This window comes from Glycine max, chromosome 18 (assembly GCF_000004515.6).
Source record: "Glycine max cultivar Williams 82 chromosome 18, Glycine_max_v4.0, whole genome shotgun sequence".
NCBI classification, from domain to species: Eukaryota; Viridiplantae; Streptophyta; class Magnoliopsida; order Fabales; family Fabaceae; genus Glycine; species Glycine max.
The window spans coordinates 43868581-43891226 of NC_038254.2; the positions used below are offsets into that span (position 1 = coordinate 43868581).

Sequence of the window (22646 nt, forward strand, 5' to 3'; positions counted from 1 at the left end):
ATATATATATTAATTTTAATTTTTTTTATAACTATTATATTATTTTTATAACTTAATATAAAATGTGATTTTTATCAATTTAACTGTTAAATTATATCTGCATATTATCAAGATTGTTCGTATTAAATTTTGTTAAAATTTAATTACAAATAAATAATCGAATGATTTATATTTTAATATATTTTAAAATATTTATATTATATCGATTTTAATTTATATAAACGAGACATCAAATAATTTTGAATTAATATAAAATTTTACATACATAATCTATGTGAAATGAACTTTCAATTCAATAGTAATTTTCAAGAAAAATTATTCAATTAAAAATTATAAAATAATATAATAATTATCAAAATTATACTAATGTAATTTGATTCATTACTTTTTTTAATCACCGTCATAAGTTGACTAATTAATTGTAGTGATTTAGTAGTAAGACTTTTGAATAATTTTTAGGTCTTTCAATTCCTGGGTAAGTTTGCATTTAAACAAAAAAATAAATATTAGTTCAATTGTTCAACCGGACCGGCTTACCAATTCGACCGCAAAACTGGCCGATTCAAACCGAAGCTCTGTCCCCAATTCTTAGTCCAATCAGTCGGTTCGACTGTCCGAGCCAATTTTTAAAGCATTGGGTGATAGACCTTGTAAAAAATGAAAACGCAATCTTCAAAAAAATGCAAAAGTAAATAAATCGAAGAATGAACGTGCAAAGAGAAATCTAATGCTACACTCTCACCAACTGTCACTTCAACCCATTTTGAACTCTATCCTTTAATTTTACGTTCAGCAAACATTCCCGTTCACAGTAGAAGTGAAACTCAAACAGACTACAGAAATTAAATTTGACAAAGCATTTGAACACAGCACAGCCATAATTATCAGTACTCATTTTTAAACTTCCCGTTTTTTACTCTAACTAACCCGTGATGTAAGAGAAAGGAACTTTTAAATTCTACTCTGTCCGGGTTTATTTTTTTTCTTGAACGAATGAATCTATTTGAGTTTCACTAATAAAATTTCATATTATCACTTTATTTACAGTGCGGTTCTTTCCTGATTCAAATGAGCAACTCCACAAACTTATGAGAAAGCTCAAACAGAAAATCCCTTTCCTTCACAACATCCACCCACCCACCACTAGTATAATTCAAACGGCAGTCCAACAATGGCTAGATAATATACTTATCAACTAGTCTAACATTCCAATTCAATCAATTACCTAATTTACCAAAATACGATAATATTATCACGAGACACTTGAAAATGAGCAGCACAAATTTTACTATTAGTCTATTAGCATTGTTCCTCAAATATACTAAAAAGAAAACATATTGACAGTAGAAATCAGTAATATATATACCTTGTATACAATATGCCCATAAATAGGGAATCGTCCTGCTTCCTCAACCTGGGTAGAGGAGATGGCCCAGCTAAACACCCAACTAAAAGGAAAAGGAGAGGAAGGGATACAGAACTGCAACATGAGTGTCTTCAGACATCCTAAACCACTGATAAGCCCATAATTCCACAAACTATGCCTTGAAGCAATTGCTCCTCTCAGTAGTATGATATGATATATGTACACATGTGCACCTACTTCATTGGAAACGTACTTTATGGTAAGGCAAGGAGCAGAAGAAAGCTAGCAGCTATGTCAGCATTGGCAGAATCTGTACAGCCCTGACCAGCAGGTAGATTCTCTGACAGGTGCCAAGTTTAAAATCTTTACTGTATCAATCTACTGACGTGTGAAAAGAGATAACCTTGTAAGTATAAATTCATAAAATTCGTATACTACTTTACTTCAGTGCCAAGTAAAAAGTAAATTTTAAAAAATTTACAAAATGATAAAGGGGCAATAAAAAATACAACTGAAGAAGTCTCAACAGTCAACAAGGACATACGTATTCTACAGGTGATTGTTCAGAGAATTGCATGCAGAGCTTTAGAATACCAAATCAATAAGATAGGACTAAATATAAGAAAAGATTCATGTTTTGTTCAAATACAGTAGAGGAAAATTTATTTACAGCTCAAAATGATTCTAAAGTGTGGAAAACAAAACTGGCTGGAGTTTAATACACTTATGCTGTGTTTGTTTGAGGGGAGGGGGAGAGAAATAATGTGGGTTTTATGTGGGTCCGCACCTTTTACACTCTACTTTAATTCAAATATTTTTCTTTTCTATATTTCCATTCTCTAAACCAAACACAGCATTACTGTCAGAATCAGAGCTAATATTTGTGGGAAGATCTAAATTCTAAAGAACAAGTTTGAAATGTATGTGTTACACCCTAACTAAACGCATCACGGAATTGAATAAATTACAAAATGAATGATTTCCCTGGATATTTGAGAGACCAGGACTCTCCCCTCTCCTCACTTTAGGAGTCTAATCCTTTCCTAAATGACAAGAAAGATCTCTCTCAACCTCCTACTTATTTATAGGCAATATGCCTTCTACTATCTCAGCCCACCCAACTAACCTAACTCCTTCACTAACAGACTTCTAATTAACTACAATAGTATCTATCAATGAATTTCTAGGAACATATGGATCATTGGGTTTGCAGTCCATCTTTCCTGATCTAAATCATACTGATTTCGAATTAATTGGTGTCATAAACAAGTAGTCTGTACGGGAAAGTCCCCCAACTATTAGCCCTTGCCAATATATGAAAAGCTCACTATTTTCCTAATCATTACTATCCAAGAACATCCTTCCAATGGTAAAAATGACATTGAAATTGATACAAATAAAATTCAATCATAGCATGCACACCTTAATGAGACGTCCATTTTTAGCATAAGACACAGTATGGACTAGTGATCTTCTGTTTAGTCAGAGGAGTGTATGACATGATAATTGGCATATCTAGAACTGATTTCCATCCTCCAGAGATCTGTCCAGTAAAAAATTCTGCATGCACAAAGTCATCAACACAGTGATCAGCAAACAACATAGGAGGAAAAGAAAGCAAAGATAGAAGCTATGCTAATTCAAATGCCAGACCTTCACACTAAGTAAACATGTAGAATTTGAACTAAACCAGGAAGAAGGAACCAATAGTGGTCCGACCAAGAACCCTGGAACTACGGTCCAGACCATGAGAAGCGACCTAAGCAGATAAAAAAAACATTGTTTAAAATGTTTATTGATATAAGAAAATTGAAAGATAACAGGTAAAGACAGAATATTTCCTTACCATATAAGTCAAAGCAGCATAGCGTTCCTCATTCAGGTAAAGTGGCTTGCCTCGATTCATTTCAAAATCCTGAAGTAAAGAACATTACAAATAAGAGAAATTTAAAGAACAGGAAATACAATAAATTTGAACTTCTAACTACATGTCAAGTGCCTAAATCCTGATAGCTTAAATAGAATTCCAAAACAAGCAATCATGAATGCTATGGAATCTGAATAATTGATAATATTTATAATGAAAGTACTAGCATAAAATATAGCTAGTATAAGCACAAACAATTAAGAATCATAATATTCTAATGTTTCGAACTCTAATGAATGCATCATTCGTGGAGAAAATCTGAACAGAAAAAAAGGAGACAATTCTCCTTCCAATGGTTTCCCCTTCGGGCTTCCCTTTTCTCCAACTGAACTACTGCTCAATTCCCTAGAGCAAACAATTAGAACGAACCTCCCTTGGCTTCTATCACCTTCTTACTATTTGAGCTAAGAGCCTAACCTTAGTACAATAACCACCTAACTAATACTATAACTGTTCTCTAAATAATTATATTATATAACTTCCTGGGTTCTATCAGCTTCTAGGTGAAAGAAAAAAAACATGAATAATGTTATGTATGTTATTAAAGCTGCCGAAGGGACTCTTACCTCCTCGCCAAAATCATCTAAGTAAGGAGAGGGCCAGGGGGCCTGACGTGCAGATCTCAGTAGTAGGATTGTTGTTCTCTGTCAGCACAAGCACGACTCATTATTACTTTAGTATCGAAGCAAAGAACTAATTAGTCAATAAAAAACAAGAGGAGGCTGATCAAGATAGCTCAAAAACAAGATAAAGGAAACTAAAAAAGAACAATACATCCTAAGCAGACAAGTGATTCAAAACTCAATCAAGTTTGAGAAAGAACATGATACCCTAATCAACAGAAACACTCCAGTACCAGCTCCACAGCCTACGGCATGAGTTTGGCATCCATTTTCCCTTAAGATGTTTAAAAAAAAAAGAATCCTTTCAAATTCACATAAATAAACAAAAGCATTAGAAATATAAAAGAACCAAGGTCAAATGAAAATTTCTGCTCCAAAATAAGACCCAAAACTGAGAAAAATTTGAACGGAGGTACTGATGCTCTGCACCAGCTAACTCTACTGATTTGACTGTTATATTGTTATGCAACATATGCATAAATCACAAGACTACATAATGTAATGGAAGTTACATCAAGCTGCACAATGACTGAGTTCTCAAAAAATCCATTTACGTTAGAACAAATTATTTTTACAATATATGTAAACCAGTCATTAGATATTAAAGGAGAAAGATCTAATCATCTTGTCCTCTTCATTGGGTCCACAAGAAAAAGAATAATGACAACAAAAACCAAATTAGAATGCCATCAAACTCGTAACCTTCTAAACACTGTTGCATTATGAACACCTAATTTTTACTTCCATAATTATTCTGCAACTCCCAACCAAAAAAAGAAAACCTTCACTGATAAATGGAACTCACACCTATATCAATCATGTGTCAGTTTTTGTAGCCTGTCATCAATTTGAAATATCAATTAATGCCGCAGACCATGGTCTACTAACTCACCACATTTGTTTAATGTAGTTTAGAGAATAGCCTAGAACACTAAAAGACATAATTAAAAAATAAAGAAAACTTCAATTCTAAGATAAGAGATGGTCAAGGGAACAAATCTGTAAAAACTGGAAAATACATTTTTATACATAGAAACTCATGTTAGTAGCTCAAGTTAATGATATTGCAGCCACCAATCAGCTTGAGAAAGTAGTTCAGTTGGATCTGAACCCAAGTAAAAAATTAAAATATAGCTTGTCATTATTGAATTACAACTTAAGAACCAGAGACAAAACATTAAATGTCAAAATGCATTTCCAAGCATAAACTGTAAAATCAATGATGAAATTGGTAGGAAATGAACCTGCAGCATGATTTCCAAATAGGACAGCACAATCTACCACACAGTAGGCACAAAGCTGGTTCATCAAGAACTGATTTGCAATCAGGGCAGCGCTGTTTGATACATCTGCTTGTGTAGATGTTGTAAGAATAAAAAGAATAGTAATATGGTACCTTGCATAACCATATAATAATTAAAAGTACCTCTGCAAAAGATCCTGATAAACATTGGGCAATCTCATTAACTCAAATGGAACAGCAGGTGTTACATGCATATTTTGCTGAATTCTGCGCAAGTCAAATTCCTTGCAAAAATGATGACACCAAATAGAGACTGTAGATCTTGAAAGTTCATCCTTGAGAACCACATCAAGAGAGGGAATTTTAAACATTTTCTCGAGCTCTTGAATTTTAGTGACCTCAAATATCTCAATATTGGCCCTGTCCATTGTGTCCTTTGGGGCAATCCATGATCTATCCAATATATTTTCCTCATCACAGAATGGTGCAGGGATAGAAGAATAGAGTATCTTCCACAACAATGCACATCTTCTCAAATAAGGAAAAGTAAACCTCCGAATAGCATTTTTAATATCACCATTAGGGTCAAAATAATTTGACACAAAGTACTGCTGGGTATATCCAGACTCATCCATCACGTTATATATGTCGGTAATCAGACAATCTGAAAGAGCTGATTCCCTTGATGGTTTATCCTTAGATTTCTCATAATACAAAATTATAGCCTGTATCCAAGGAAAATGATTATGAAATAGATACCAGACAAGAGAACATATCATTTAATAAGTTAGAAGCAAGGGGACCAACCTGGGTTACAGCTACTATATAGAAAACATGCACTAGGGATAACAAGGATTCTTCACATGACAAAAACGGGTGTGGTAGACAAAAGAGAACCCACATCAATGTTGAGAAAGGGTCATGGAAAAGTACAGGATCTGAAGCCTGACTCCAAAAGCTAATGTAGGTGTTTGACAGGTCCATATCAATATGCTTTAAGATACTTAACATATCACCTGAGGATGCATAGCAGATATGAAATGGAACAATCAATAACATATAAAACTCTTAGGTCACATTCAGTAGGAACAAGAACCATACCTGTCCCAGACTCATTATTTGTGTAATTCAGGGAAACATCAGAACAAATTGATTCTGCAAAGAGTTGAACACCTCTAAATCTTTGTAGCACATGAAGAGAATTATTACTTCGTGTCTTTTGAACAAGTTTCAGCATCAGGGATAAGATAAAGCCACTTGAAGATTTGAGTTCTTCATACAATGCACTAAGAGCAAAGTTTGGAGTTAAAGAAGTCTTTCCACACCGGGCAGCAATCTCCATTGATGTCAAAGAGTACTTGAGAGTGTCCCACATTAGCATTGAGTGGTTTAGTCTGGAAAATCTTGATAGCTTCTCTTCTTTGCAAGGGGAATACATTTTAGAAAGCCACCGTATGAAGTTTTCAAGATTTGTTCTAGTTCTATCAATGTGATGCAAAGGAATAGCATTTAGAAATTTATCCTTCCCAACTGCATTGGCAGCAGATTGCAGAAGCTTTAAGCCTAGGTGGAGGCGAAGTGAATAAGTCAATTCACTCAATTCAGCTAAGGGGGGTGCAGTATTTATTGAATCAGTACTCAAGATGGTAGACTGCTTAAAAGGCTTCTGTAATTCTCCAGGTAAAGTTGGCAAGACACAATTTGCAAGTCTGCGGCACACTGGGCAGAGAAACTCTCCCTTGAAAAAAAGAGTGAACATTTGGAAGAGAGTGAAAAGATTATAAAGGTGTCATAACAAAATGAAAAAAAGAAATTAGAAAAGACTTAAACCTGATCTGGGTCAACAATATGTCCTCCTTCAAAAACAATTCTTCTGACAGATCTGCCCAGTTACAATAACAATAATAATTACTCCACAGCAAAAAAAAAACTTGACCATCTACTCATTGCATATTAACCATTTCTGTATTGTGTATATGAGTGTCATTTAGGTTAATCAGACTTGATTTGATTGAAGAACTAAATTATCTGTATGAACAAATGATTGAACTTAATATCTCCAAAAAATTTTGGTAGTTTGGTACATGAAAGTTTATGGTGAGGGAGGCTCCCTCCATTCCAAGGCCAGGGCAAACTGCAAATATCAGTAAGAACTTATAGTGACTTAACTGACAGCATACCAATGAGGGATCCCAGGACAAGAGAAAAGATGAGTTAAAAGAGATGACAATAATTGATCCTCCTTAAAAAATGAAAATACAAGTAAAAGAAAACAAAAATTAGTGGTCCCAATCTCTTAACATATCTGTATGGGAAACCACTCTAAAAAGTAAAAAACATATGAGCTCTGCTACATCAAGTAGATAAGGGTCCCAATGCATTATTATATCCCAAAGAAGCTGCTATCAACCAATTTCTCCCAAAATATTCTAAAAATTTGTGTATCATATGTACCAAAGTATAGCACAGAAAGCACCTTTCTACATAAACATGGCTTCTTAACTTCTACCAAACCAGTGAAACCAGTTAACAAAAACTGGTCCAAGGGCATCACACACAACACTCCAAAAATGCTTGTTATTAAATGAATTATAACAGTTTTGGCCTCAAATCCTTCTCTAAATTCTATATAGGTAGACTTTGATACAATATTAAAAATGGAACTAGGGAGACACATGGGTAGCTTTATAATATATTTCTAACAATCTGGAAAGAACATTTGGTACATAACAGCAAAGTGAAAAGTGAAAAAGGAATTTCAAATGCTATACATTCAGGTAAGGGATTTCAAATGCTATACATTCAGGTATAGCAACTAGGAAAGGCATTCAAAGATAATAAACACAACATAAGTTGCACTGATAACTCTATCTTAAGCATACCTTTCCTTTAATGAAGATAAATATCTATCAAGACACGCTTGATGTACTGCATGCCCACAGGAAGAAAGATGAACTCCATCGCAATCTGTAGGGCCAAATCCATCATATGCTGGATGCTGTGATGTTGATTCTACAGAAGCAGTCTCATTAGAAGCACTTTCAGACACAGAAGAAATTTCTGACATCTCTTGCAGAAGATCGGCGGTATATTTCCCAAGCAATACAGATCCAGTGTCTATTATAAGATTTGAACTCCCTCCAGCAATTGAAACTTTCTCATCCTCATTCATCAAATTCGAAGATAACAGAAGATCATGCATTTCAGCACAAATGGAGAAGTACATACCCTGTTCTAAAGTCTCAAAAGTATATGGTGTATTTTCTTTTTCATCATAATATGTGTCTGGGAGCTGAAAATTTGACAAAGCTGGGAACTTATTCTTGACATATTGCAGAAAAGTAAGAGCTTCCCCAGGTTTCCCACAAGAAGCTAATTCTTTCGCAGCATTCTGAACAAATTGACTTAAGTGGGAAGATGAAGTTGATCCTGAACTAACTGAATTACAGTTCATAGGCAATGTATCCGTCTCCTTGGTGTTAATGATAGGTGTGTGATCTTTATCTGATCGACAAAGTTGGGCCCACGATGGAGGACCCCGGTGAACGGAACTCACAAGCCTAGATTTCTTATACACACAAAAAAAATGTATTAATTAAGAGTAAATAAAATTAAAAAATAATGCAATCCAACAAACAAGAAGCTATGCTTGATCTAGCTTACAGCTGGTATGCTACTGCCATATACCTGAAGAAGAATCAAAAAAGAGATAGGATGTTTTGAATTATGGTCATGACAAAGGGAGCAAACAACTTGTTTAGAATCGAATTCTTCTGCATCTTGCTCAGTGTCTAAGTCACCTTCATGACCAAGTTGTGAACTATCATCAACAGTGGAATCAATGCTGGCCAAGAATTTAGACTGCTGGGTTCTCATTTTTTCCTACATTAGAAGGAAAGTAAACAAGATCAAATGGTGAAGACAAATAAATTGGCGCAACAGAACAGATCAAGGTGGCTAGATGAAAAAGCATATTAAAGCATGTTTAGCTAATTAACTCAATTGAGAATATTTGCAACCATATGGCTTCCTTAGCATATAACAGACGCACCTGGAAGATATGAAAAGCAAGTGTATTTCACAGTATTCTAGAATTTAAATATTCAGATAATTAACATCATGTCTCATATTTGTCTTTCATCCGAATAGCAATAAATCATGCAAAGGACTGCAAACAAAATATAGCATTTCTTTATTATCATTGACTAAAACAGAATGAAAACACAATAGCCTACCATTATTGCAGCCTGCCTCTCTCGAGCTTTTGCTTTGCGTTTCTCACTATCAGAAGCCGACGATGAGACACTTGAGTCTCTAGTCGGAACATATTCAGAAATATAACTGACCACTTCAGGGGCAAGTTTTTGCAACATAGTCATGCATCTGTTGTCAATCTCAGCAAATTTCTTCAGTAAGCTTTCAATCAGAGTATATAGACTACAACCACCTGCTTCCACAAAGTTGTCGACATTTTCCTTCCTGTGCATTTCCATCAGTAAAACAAGAAGTGACAACAAGCTTTGTTCACCGAAAGAACTCTCAATTATTTCTCCAGAGAAGGCTATTATTGGAAGATGAGACACATCGTGGCATGTATTCTCCCTAGATTCTTTCTGCTGAAAACAGATATCTAATGATAATGACAGTAAATGTAGAGCAGGTAGAAGAACGCTATCAGGAGCACAAGATTCAGATGATTTAAAAGTGAAAGCAGCATAAAATAGCACAGCACGGATAATATGTAGAACAACTTTGCAAGTGGCTACTCTGGCTATCCCCCTTAAAGGAGGATGAATTTTGGTCCACTGGGGCAATTGGGTGGTTAGTGCAGAGACACTGCAGAAGTGCATGTATCTTTCTTCAGCAACTTGTAAATCCTTTGAATTCCAACGTGGATGATACAAATCCAATTCTTTCCAAAATGGCCATCGCAGAGAATACATACCCTAACATAAAAGATAAAATCTCGGTAAACACAGGCTAACAAAAGAAAGTGATAATTTTTTCCAAGAGTGGAACAAACCTGATTAAATCCAGATGGATTAGAATAAACAGCAACTGTATTCAAGATGTCTTGAAGTTGTTCAAACTTGGAGAGATCACGAGGAAGAGACTTAACCAATTGACTATGAGTGGCATCACCAATGGATAACTTATAAATTAGTTCTCTTTTCAAACATTCAGCAGTAGTTAGCCCACTAAAGCGTCGTTCTTTTACTATCTGAATAATAAGAGTAAGCATTTCCTGGACTAAAACAGGTTCATATCTGAAAATAATAAAGCATTCATTCTTAAACAAGGTAGAGAAGCAAATCATGCAAGAGCATGGGAACAAGACAAAAAGAAAAATCTTGCAACAAAATGAAACATAAATCAGCAAATGTCCCTGTTTCCATAAGGAAAGTAAAATTTGACATTCACCAACAGGTGAGAAGCATAGTAAGATGATATGGACACTAGTAATTGTTGGCCAGTTTTAATATACTCCCTCCGGTACTTTATATAAGAAACAAAGAGTATTCTATTTTGGTCCTAATTATAAGAAACATACACCAACTTAGATGTATTAATTGCTAGTTTTCTTTTTTACCCTTTATCTTGTGAAATCCATTAATGAGGCATCTACTCATTTCTAATGCATTAATTGGTCTATTAACAATACAAGTTACACTGATTGGTGGAGTTGTAGGGTCATTAAAAGTAACCACTACTTAACCCAATTAGTTTAAAGAGTATTTTTGGAATAAATTAAAATTTATGACATTATTAATTAAAACTAACTGACTTAACTATTTTTATTGGTCTCAATGAATTAGTTATTCGTTTCTTGTACAAAGGACCATTATGTATAAAAGATCAAAATATTGATGAGAAAACATGGGAAGAGAGGTACAAGACCATAGCAAGACTATACCCTTAATTTATAGTGAAAGATGCTCATTCATTCTCCATGCAAATGGATGCATTTATTGACCTGTACAAATGCATTCATTGGTTGAAAAAACAGCATCCCTTCGATGTGGAGTGTCATTAAACGTTACCACAACTTTTTATGGGTATTTTTGAAATAATATTTAAATTTATAATATTATTAATTAAATTAACTAACTTATCTACTTTTATTGGTCTTAATGAATTGGTGATCTGTTTCTTATATAAAGGACCCGGGAAGTATTATATAATATATAATTATGTATTAATATTTTTTCTATATCTTTAAATATTCTTAAATATTTTAATACTTTATAGTTCTATACTTCTATAATAGCATAATATATAATTATAAAATGGAAAGAAAAGAAAAAAACCTCCCCAATTGTAGAATCGTTTGGGGGTGGAGACGGGAGAGTGGCCCAATTTGGGATGTAGACCCGACATCAACTCTCACCCAAAAAGCATAACAAGATAAGAGATAAGAAAGCATAATATATATATATATATATATATATAGTAATTTTATTTAAGTATTACATTTTATTTATATATTTTGTTTATACACATAAATTATTATTATTATTATTATATTATGTTATAGATTATACATTTGAGTTTATTAAATAATATTATACAATATATAATTACGTATCTATATTTTTTTCTATATTTTAAAATATTCTTAGATATTATAAAATACTTTATAGTTTTATAATAGTATAATATATGATTAATGACCAAATTACAACAACACCCCTGAACTTTCATCAAATTACACATAATCCCACCTTTTTTTATTTTCCTACACCAACACCCCTTTAATACATTACACTGACATCCACTTAAATCTTACACTAACACCCCTACAAGGGAGGTGAAAGTAATGGTTAAAAAAACTAGGGATTCTTGTGTAATTACATGAAACCTCAGGGGGTGTTGCTGTAATTTGTTCATGATTAATTATAAATGTAAAAAAAAAAAACACTACCCAATTGTAGAATTGTTTTGGGGGTTGGGGGGAGAGAGACTGGAGAGTGACCCAATTTGGGATGTAGGCTGAACACCCACTCTCACCCATAAAGCATAAAAAAGTAACAAGATAAGACTAACTACAGTATATAAGTGGGGGGCAACCCTCACATTACAAGCCAGTTTTATAGGGTTGAGTAAGGCCCAAACTCACATTCTAAGACATGTGCACATTCCGAGTTATTAATAAAAGAACTACAAAACAACATAAGACTGACTAAAGAAGCTGCTGAAGGACCACAACAAAAAATGGTCAATCCAGAAAACAGTTATATTTTTCAAGAACTTGCATGCCATTAACTTCATATAATACTGCACATTTAAGCATTTCATCAAAGTAACAAATATGCATGAAAAGTTTGCTTTGTTGCAGGAGAGGACATACTCGCTAGACCGTTCAACATTTAGACATAAGTAGTTTGACAGCCCGAAGCGCTCCAGAATTCTACTGACAAATAGATCCTCTGGAGCTAGTGCAGCACAACACTGAAGAAGAAATAGATCAAGCTCCAGACCTTGTTCAGACCTGTCAAAATAAACAAACTGATATAGTATAATGTAATGGATTATTGAGATTTGAGCAGAGAAAGAAATATCTCTAACATGGATGAGTTTCAGTCCTCAGATACAGTATATAGTAACACAAAATTGACTTACCAGCGTACTGATCTATACAATTCACAAGATAATAAAGCAGCATCTCCATTTTTACGCCACATTCCAGCATGGACTTCGGCACAAAAGACCCTAATCCTCAATGGGTGCTCCATTATATAGGCAGAGAAACCATATGGATGACTTCCTCGTAAAGCTTGTTCAAAGAAGTCATTGTAGCTAGTCGGCAATGAATTAGCTGAAGAAACATGAGTCACATCTGACCCTTCAGATTCACAAAAATATCTTTTCATTGCCTTCTGTAACAGCATGGAAAGCAATCTATGTAATGGAATGTGTACAGATATATCTTGTGAACTAACATCATAGGCTATTTGTGGCCAATCAGGCAATGACAAAAAACGCGGACCATCTGATTCCACGGGGAAATCTTCTTCCATGGCATTATCATCAAACGTGGGACGCATACAGGTATTTTCTGAATCAATTTCATTATTTTCAGAACACTGCTTACCATGATCTTCACTAGAACTTACAAGCCTACCAAATGTATATCTACCCCTTCCAAACTTGGATATTGTTCTCTTAAATGCTGAAAAATTGCCATCACAGACAGCACCACTGTTCGGAGATGGTGCATTAGGAATTGCACCAGGGGTATTCTCGACTCTCAACCAATTCTCAATAGCCCTTAAACACTCGTATATCAACCAAGAGACAGAAAGTGGAAGAGGCAGCTGAGAAGAGGCATCGGCTTTTATCTCATGAAGCTTTCTAGAAGCTAAGGCACTATTCCTACTGGTCACATTACATGCAGAGCTTTCCTCAGATCTCCGTCCTACCTTTGCATGCCTTAGATTATCTCCATCATCTGAATCATTCTTACTAGAGCTCCAAACAATTTCTCCATCCATTTCTCCCTTGCTAGCATCAGAAAATGCCCCATCCACCAATAGAGAGTGAATATTGGCAATAGAATGCCCTAAAATAAAAGGCAAATGGACATTCTCATTTTCATCTTCTATATGTTGACCTGTTTCTCTCTTTTGAGGGCCCATCCCTTGTACAAAGGAAAGAAGTCTCATCCATGTTCTTGAGATATCTTGCTGGTCATTAGTTACATATTTGGGCACTACCACATGGCTCATAACAAATCGAATATCTTCAATAACACGTATTGTTGTCTCATATAAACCTACCCACATGGAAACCTACAAAAAGGTCCCATATACTTTAATGAAACATCATGAAAGATGATTAAAAACAAATTAATGAGAAGTGTAGCTACATTTCACTAATATAAAATTCTTAACTAACTACCCAACTAGAACAACTTGAAAAGGATAAGAACCAAACATGAACTCATTATTCTGGCACATCCTGACATCACATCACCTAAAATGTAGCAACTCATTACCTGTAAGCGTCCATCTTCAGAACAAGAAATGAAAATATTTTCAAAGCATCCCAACAGCATGGTAAGTAGGTTGATTTCCTTCACAAGACGTGGGGTAAGAGTGGGCACAGTAAGTATCTGCACAGAGAACGTGGGTAGTAGCGGGTACTTCGTTAGACAAGAGTCATTGTTTTTTTTTGTGGCCTCATTTATGACAGTTGGATAGTAAGTGATAAAAACTTTAGCAAAATCATACTTAAATTTTGGTTCTCCTAACAATTTCAGGAGTAGCTCATGGAGTTTATTTACAACAACCTCAGTTAAGAACCTCTCAGCTCTCACCAGCATGTAAATTAAACCATTAGAAGAAAACAACAACCTAGCAACAAAACTGAGCAAACTCTCACTATGCTTGCAAAATTCTAGAAGCATATCAACCACGGCATAAGTTAGCTCATTTGCTACATGCTTTTTTTCAGTAACTGACTCACTCGCCAATGTTAGCTTGACTTTCCAACAATTGAAAAGGGAACCAAGCACAGGATCAACGGAGTTTGCAAATTCTTCCGGAAGCGGTTGTATCTGCTCAGCACCCTTATGCATCAAGCAGAATCCCTCACGCTTCCATGCGGTTACATCCCCACAATCACAGCAACCGCCGCCCGTGTATATAACAAAGTAATCATGGCCCTTGTGATTCCCATTCTCGAAACAAGGAACACAGATTGCGCACGTTGGGTCATGCTCACATGTCCTACACCTGTAAGCAATATCACTGTTGCCCCAAACAGACCCACAGACACCCCTCTGCCCAACAGACATCTTGGAAAGCCTTCTCAGTGCACCACCCGGGTCACCCTCAAACATCAACCACTGCAACCACACCATGCTCTCGTTAAACCTCTTCTTCATGATCACACCCACCGCCGTCTTCTTAGAAGAAAATTTAGCTTCCCATGCATCTGCCACTTCCGCATCAGTAGGCAATATCACAGACACCAGCTCAGGTATCAACGCCCTCTTATCCTTAACAAAAGCAACCAAACCAGGTTGGTCGAGCTGCTCCTCAGGAACACCAAACTGGGCAAGCCTCTGCAAACCGAGCCAAAACAGCATATCAATCACACAATTAAAAAAATAAACTTCAAACCCTAAATTTCAAAATTCAACAATCTGCATCCATGAACAAAAAATAAATAAATCATTCGATCCAAACCGACAGAAACAATTCAAAACAGGTAAACCATCTAATAAAGCAATCCATAAAAATCCTTCACCAAATGCAAAGCGAATCAAACAGTGATCAAGCCACCACGAGTGTGAATTTCGATTAAAAGCGACGTGAATAGGGAAAAACGCGATTGTTACCCGAACAACTCGATCGCGAGGCTTGAGCGGCTGGGAATCGGAGGGAATATCGATTTCCATGTTATCGGCCATGACGGAGCGCCAGAACCGAAGGAGGCAACAGCACAAGGAGCGAGGATCGAAGCCTGAACCTTCACTCCCCAGGTTTGATTGTTTTCAGTTTTGTGATTCCGCGACGAAACGAGAACGGAACGGAGAGAAGAACCGTTGAAATCCCTAATTGGATTTCCGGAAAGCCCCAAATTGTGCTGCGAAATTCGATCCCATAGGGAACCGATGGAGAGATGAGGATGACGATGATGATGCTGTTTGCAAGCTACTTACACTCACACTCTTTTCTCTTGCCTCCTGTCTTCTTCATACAGCGGTTCAGTCACTCATTTCCCTTATTTCTTTTTCTTTTATTTTAATTACTGATTTGATTTATATAATTTTATTATTCATATATTTTTTAGTTGTTATTATTTATATTTTAATTTTTCTTTAGTTCTTATAATTTAAAAATAATCTTTTTATTTTTTATAATTTTTATTTTAATTCTCTTTTAGTCCTTATAGTTTGAAAGTAATATTTTTAGTTATATAATTTGTATTTTAATTATTTTTTAATCTTTACTAAAAAAACATATAAAAATAATTAGTTACAAATTAGTTATAAATTATCAATTATTTTTTATTATAAATTATATTGCGATAAATTAGTTACGAATTACTTGATAATATTTTTATGATTAATTATAATTGATAATATTACTCAATTTTGATGGTAAAGACTAAAAGGAAATTAAAATAAAGTATAAGAACTAAAAAGATTTCTTTCAAACTATAAGAACTAAAAGAGAATTAAAATGTAAATGACAAGGACTAAAAAAATTACTTTCAAACTATAATAAGGATTAAAATGTCTATTTATCATGTTATATCATACGGACTCTTTACTCTAAGGAGATTTCACCTTTTTGAGCGATTAACTTAAACACATCCCTTAACATAGTCACACCTTGATCACGTTGACCTTTTAGGGAGATTCAAAAAAATAATAATAAAACCATGGTAATTAACCTTACAGAAAAAATGTGGCTTTTATAAAAAATAAATGAATGTGGGTAGTTGATTTTGTAGGCCTTAGATCTTCTTCATCGATGGAGTCTTTTGCTTCTTGAAGATCAATGACAGCGAAATGGAGAAGGAAGAAAGATAATTAGAGACACCACTTCAAGGAGAAGATGAGTCAAGAACAAGTTCACCATCATAGGAAGCCATGGATAAGAGCTTGAAAGTAAGAAAAGATAAGTGGAGGGAGAATAGGAGAAGGAGCACGAAATTTTATGCCTCAAATGAGGTCTGAACTTTGAAGTGTAATTTTCAAATAATCAAAGTTGAAAAAATGCACACACAAATAGTGAATTTCTATTCAAATTGGAGGGAAATTTATAGCCTAAGTGTTACACAAAATTGGAGGGAAATTTGAATTTCTATTCAAATTTCACTTGAATTTGAACTGGTGTAGCCAAATTTGGAGCCAAAATTTCACTAATTATGATTATATGGTTTAGCCCACTAATCCAAGATCAAGTTCAAGATTATCCACTAAGTATGTTTAGGTGTCATGAGACAGGTAAAGCATGAAGAACATATACAAAGTGTGACTATATGATATGACAATAGGGTGTAGCAAGCAAATGCTCACCTCCCCCTTAAGATGGTCCAAAATTTAATTGGATTGTGCTTCTCCCAATTCAATTAAATTTATCTCCCAACACACACATCAAATAGTGCATTTAATGCATATAAAATTATAAAACTACCCCTAATACAAAAACTAGTCTCGGTGTCCTAAAATACAAGGGCTGAAAAATCCTACATTACTAAGGTACCCTCTCTACACTATGGAGTCCTAAATATAAGGCCCAAAAATAATGAAACATTAATCTAATATGTATAAAGATAATTGGGCTCATAGACCTAAAATCTACCCTAAGGCTCATGAGAACTCTAGGGCCTTCTCCTACATCTCTAGCCCAATCATCTTGGAATCTTCTATCCAATGCCCTTGGAGGGTAGGATTGCATCAATAATGGCTTACCTTAGTAAGGCTTGCAAAGACCTTAACCTATGTAGGGATTCGTCCACTCATCCATTCTATAGGCCTTTTCACTGTTAGTCACCACCACAACCTCCAGCACTAGGTTGAGGCTCTTCACAACACCCCAAACTTACGTGCATACTCACATGCAATGTCATTTATCCAAGTGTGCAAGATATGCTAATTCATTCAACAATCAGCATACACCATCATAATACGCCATCATAATCATATTCACCCATTCAACACAAAAAAAAAAGGATACCAAATCATAAATTCATCACTCATATGTTCATAACACTTATGAACCCACCTATAGTTCAAATAGCATAGTAAGATATTACTATACCTTGAATTCTTACTTTCACCACACCAAAATATTACATAAATGTGAATTTCATGATCTCGTCATAAAAGTCAATTTTACTTCTTCTTTATAACTCATAAAAGTTATATATATATATATATATATATATATATATATATATATATATATATATATATATATATTGATGTGGTTTGAAAACACCCAAGAAATCAATCAAGGTAAAAAATAGGCTTAAGCCCAAAAAATTGTAGCTTAAGCAAATTTTGTCTAGAGCTCATGATCACATTTTGTCCAAAATTCTCTTAAGCTAAAAAAATCATGGCTTAAGCCAATTTCAGTCTCCAACTTAAATTTCTTCAAAAATTCAAGCTTTTGATGCCATTAATGGCTATCTAGGCTCATAGTAAACACGTCAATAATCAATATTTATGTTTCTAAACACAAAACCCCAACAAAAAGAACTTAAGATTTAAACCAAATAACTTAAACCTATCAAAAATCAAGAAAAAAGGTAAGCTTCCTTTACCTACACAAACCCAAGATGATGAGTCTTTGAAGAAGGAACGAAAATGAGTGACCTTTGGATCCAAGACAGGAAGTTTCCTCCACTTCCACAACAATCAAATACATAAGCATCAACCAAACACCAAAGCCAACCAAAAACAATATCAAAACCCCTTAAAATCAAGTTTTTCCATGAACTTGGATAGGTGCTTTAGAAAAATGAAAATGAAGAATAAGGGAAGAAGAGGAAAAGCTTACCACACCAAGGACAACGATGGAGTTCCGACAAGAAGGAAGAAGAATCTCCTTTAAACAAATGCACCAAAAACTCAACTCTTAAGGGCTGGGTTTCTTGGAGAAGAGGAAATGAGTGTAAATGAAAGGTTTTTTAGACAAGTTTCTGAAATGTGAGGGTTTTTAAAGGTTTATGACTATAAATTCTCTCTTTTTACACCTTTCCTCCTACTAACACACCCACACTTTCTTATAATTCAAAAGTACATCCCTCTAGACCCAAACATACTAATACACATAAAACACATACTCAAATCATCAAACATATTAGTTAATTTATTTCAAGCACTTGAATTAAATAATGTTTCTCTTGCATTTCAATTAAATCACTAGTAAATCAATTATAAAAAAACATAGTTATAGTACTCCCAACAAGAACAAATTTGCCCTCGAAAATTGCTCACCAAGGAAATAGATTTGAATATTGTTCACGCATCTTGTCCTCAAGTTCCCACGTTGGGTCTCCTATAGTGTCACTCCACAATACCTTGAGCAAATTGATGATTTTTCCTCTAAGTTGTTTGATCCTTTTATCCTTTATCCTCGTGAGTTGAGTCTCATAGGTCAAATCTTTATGCACTTGCACCGTGTCCAATTCTAGAACATGTGTAGGATCCGAAATATACTTCCTCAACTGTGAAACATGAAACACATTGTGTAGGTTGGTCAAGAAAGATGGCAAAGTCATCTCATAAGCTACAAGGCCTACACGCTAGAGAATTTGATAAGGTCCAAGGAACCTAGGGGTAAGCTTTGTAGACTTGATCACCCTAGCTACACCTATTGTGGGTATAACCTTTAAAAACACGTGATCACCCGTTTCAAACTCTAGCAGCCTCTATCGCTTATCTGTATAATATTAGGTCTGGATGACCAAATTTTATTAAGATCTGGAAGACCATTCATACTTACCTTAGATTTTGATGATTACAATGACTATAAATTATTGATAAGTTAATGAGTTTATGACAAGTGGATAGGATCAACAGACTAAACTATTATCTATATATATCGTCCACACTCAAAGAGGAAAATGCTCTGTTAATTATTAACTAGCATCCAATGCGCTAAAACCAAGAGTGTCCATTCATAATATTAACCAGTGTTAAACATTGTGTAGCACTATCATTCATGTCTAGTTAAGTACGACTCATACATACATTCAAAATGATCAATACAGTTCGAAAAAGGCCTTGATAGCCAAAAAGGGAAGTACACGTATTCTCTCTTTTGAATTTTTAGTTTGTGATAACTGCTAAATAATAGTGAATTAATAGTGGAAAATTGGTCTGAAATTAACTTAGAATTAATTATTTAGCAATTATTTATGCTTTAATTTAGAAAGATTTAATTAATTTCGAATTCTGATTGCAGATGTGAAAAAGGGAGGTACAACAAGCAAAAAGGAGCAGAAATAAAGAAAAAAAGAAGAAGAAAATCAGAAGAAGCTCAAGTCCAGCAAGGCGCTAAGCGCGTCGCAAGAAGGCAAGGCACTAAGTGCACGACACACGCTGAGCACGCGGTGGCGCTGAGCGCAAGGCTTCGCGCTCAGTGAGACTACGAAGGCCTAAAGCCCAATTTTGCACCTATAAATAAGAGGGTCAGCCTAGGAAAATGAACACACTTCCTCAAAGCTCAGTTTTTAGACTTCTGGCACTCAGTTCTCTCCTTTTCCTTCCCTTTTCTTATATTCTTATTACCTTTCTTTCACCCCCCCCCCCCTTCTCATTGTCAAACCCTCATGACTATGAGTGGCTAAACCCCTAGCTAGGGCCTGGAAGGCCTAAAAAGCCAATGATGTATGGAGCATTTCAAGAGTTATCAATAAAAAGAGGATTTCTGTCCAGGTTCTTTTATTTACCGTTCTTTCTTATTTATCATGTATTTCGGACCTTATTTTCTGTTAGGGTTTAGTCCACTCGGGAGAGGGTAAAGCCTAATTAGGGGTAAGGAATGAATACTTGAATCTGTTTTAAGGGTTAGTCCACTCGGGAGAGGGTAACGCTTAATAGAACAATAAAAGGAAGAAATTATCGGGTTATCATTAGAGGGTTTTCCTTCCAGGTTCTTTTATCTGCTTTTCTTTCTTATATATTCTGCTTCTCAGTCTTTATTTTCTGTTAGTCTTTAGTCCACTCGGGAGAGGGTAAAGCCTAATTAGGGGTAAGGAATGAATGCGTGAATCTGTTTTAATGGTTAGTCCACTCGGGAGAGGGTAACGCTTAATAGAACAATAAAAGAAAGAAATCATAGGGTTAGCATTGACCCAATGCCCATGCTTTAGCAAACATCTAGAATTTAATCTTAATGCATCTTAGTTATTGAGTCTTCGCAAAGGGCATTTGGAAGATAGGTAATTAAGGTAGGCTTGTCATCATGAGGCATCAGGGGCAAGTAGATGGATAGATGTGGGGCAGAATCAGTTCACTGGTATTGATAACAGACAAATCCTGAATTCATATATCTAGGCTGATTAGACTTGTTAGGTTTTAGCAATTTTATTATATAGATTTTATTCCCTAGTTTATTGTTTGAAGTTTCTTATTATATTGTTGGTTTTTCTTAGAAGTAGTTATTCCTTATTTTACTGTTGGGTTTTATTAGGAGTAGTTATCCCCTATTTAGGAGTAGGTATTTAGGCTTATTAGATTTAGTAATATTTTATAGACTTTATTCTTTATTTATTGCTTTAGTTTCCTTTAATTTAGAAGTAGCTGCTTAGATTTAAATTACCTTTTTCTTTATCCTTTAATTTTATCTTTAAATCTTTTATCTTATCTATTATCTTTCTTTATCTTGTATTTTAAATTTCTTATCCCTTGCTACGTAGTTTTAAATTGCCTTTAATTTTATACCCTAAATTTATAATTTGCAAACAGAAAAGTACTTCACATAAGTGCAACAAAATCCTTGTGGTACAACACTCGGCTTACCGAGAAATTATTACTATGAGCGATTTGGTATACTTGTCAAAGAGCTAACAGTTTGTCTTTCTTTATTTAAATTGTTAAAATTTGAATTTAAGGAATGAACAAAATAGAAGAGAATAGAAGGAATACACAGAATATTCCTCATGGGTCGCTTTCGTCGAGTACAAGAAGCACATGCAACTGTTTGTACTTCTATGCATATCCTCGTGAATCAAAGAATGCCACGTAGTCTTTTCTCCAATTATGAGAAAATGGTCATTTCAAGGGCTCTGCACTAATTTCGTAACAGATCCTTCACTGAAATCTATAAAAGGCAGACTCTACCCAAAAAAAAATAGACAAAATTATTACGAGAAAATGAGAATAACTCTTAAGCAAAACTTTGCATAAATCACTGGACGACTCATTTAAGCTTTTATTGTTTATCCTTTGCTAAGCAAAGTTATCTTGTATTTGAACTTTATTATTTATCCACTCATTGAGTGTTATTGAATACTCGTATTAATCCAAATTATTATTTGTGAAACCAAAGAGTGGTTTAGTGTTAAACAATATTTGTTTAGATTCAGGGAGAGTCTAAGAATGTGTCAAGACATGCCTTTTTAACTTAGGATATTGTGGTACACAAACTCTGCCCTTGAATTTCAAGATGCCATCATCACCCATGTTGAAGTCCATAACCTTATTTGTTTCCAACATCTCTATCGTCTTGCATAAGCTAGGATCCAACAACTGCTTATCTTTAACCATCTCCAAAAATCCACCGGTGATGGTCATCATACCACAACTAATGTGATCATGGACCAACTCCACACATAAGTTTAGATCGTTGAACTTCTCCAACAACTCTAACTCATTTATCATCAACGCCAACATTTGCATCATCTTCTTACTGAGGGCATCTGCTACAACATTTGCCTTACCTAGATGGTACATCAACTTAAAGTCATAATCTTTCAAAAACTCCTTCTGATCAAACATGTACTTCAAACTCTTGTGATCAC

The 22646-nt window shown here is 34.7% G+C and overlaps 1 protein-coding gene across 4 annotated transcripts; it reads right to left on the bottom strand.

Annotated features, from left to right (window-relative positions):
• Nucleotides 1–452: 452 nt before the first annotated feature.
• On the bottom strand, nucleotides 453–15880 carry LOC100818009 (E3 ubiquitin-protein ligase PRT6). Of its 4 annotated transcripts, none has more exons than XM_041012281.1 (20): nucleotides 15502–15880; nucleotides 14155–15225; nucleotides 12780–13948; nucleotides 12508–12648; nucleotides 10183–10426; nucleotides 9395–10105; nucleotides 8847–9041; nucleotides 8042–8727; nucleotides 6990–7041; nucleotides 6261–6897; nucleotides 5967–6175; nucleotides 5343–5884; nucleotides 5161–5265; nucleotides 4124–4190; nucleotides 3860–3937; nucleotides 3213–3281; nucleotides 3020–3125; nucleotides 2789–2926; nucleotides 1367–1599; nucleotides 453–647 (listed from the first exon to the last, which is right to left on the bottom strand). In XM_041012281.1, exons 1-17 carry the CDS (start codon nucleotides 15571–15573, stop codon nucleotides 3051–3053), a joined length of 6123 nt encoding a protein of 2040 aa, XP_040868215.1. In that variant the 5' UTR covers nucleotides 15574–15880; the 3' UTR covers nucleotides 453–647; nucleotides 1367–1599; nucleotides 2789–2926; nucleotides 3020–3050. The 4 variants fall into 4 exon arrangements, with proteins under 4 accessions (XP_040868215.1, XP_006602591.1, XP_003552169.2 ...); XM_006602528.4 differs by having other exon boundaries at nucleotides 1367–1744; XM_003552121.5 differs by having other exon boundaries at nucleotides 1367–1747.
• Between the last annotated feature and the right edge of the window lie 6766 nt (nucleotides 15881–22646).

Coding starts and splice junctions, on each gene's coding strand:
- LOC100818009 (XM_041012281.1), bottom strand. CDS start 15,573: ATGGCCGATAACATGGAAATCGATATTCCCTCCGATTCCCAGCCGCTC. Junction 5,885..5,966: donor ATATAGTAGCTGTAACCCAG/GTTGGTCCCCTT, acceptor CCTTGGATACAG/GCTATAATTTTGTATTATGA. Junction 3,126..3,212: donor ATGCTGCTTTGACTTATATG/GTAAGGAAATAT, acceptor TTATCTGCTTAG/GTCGCTTCTCATGGTCTGGA.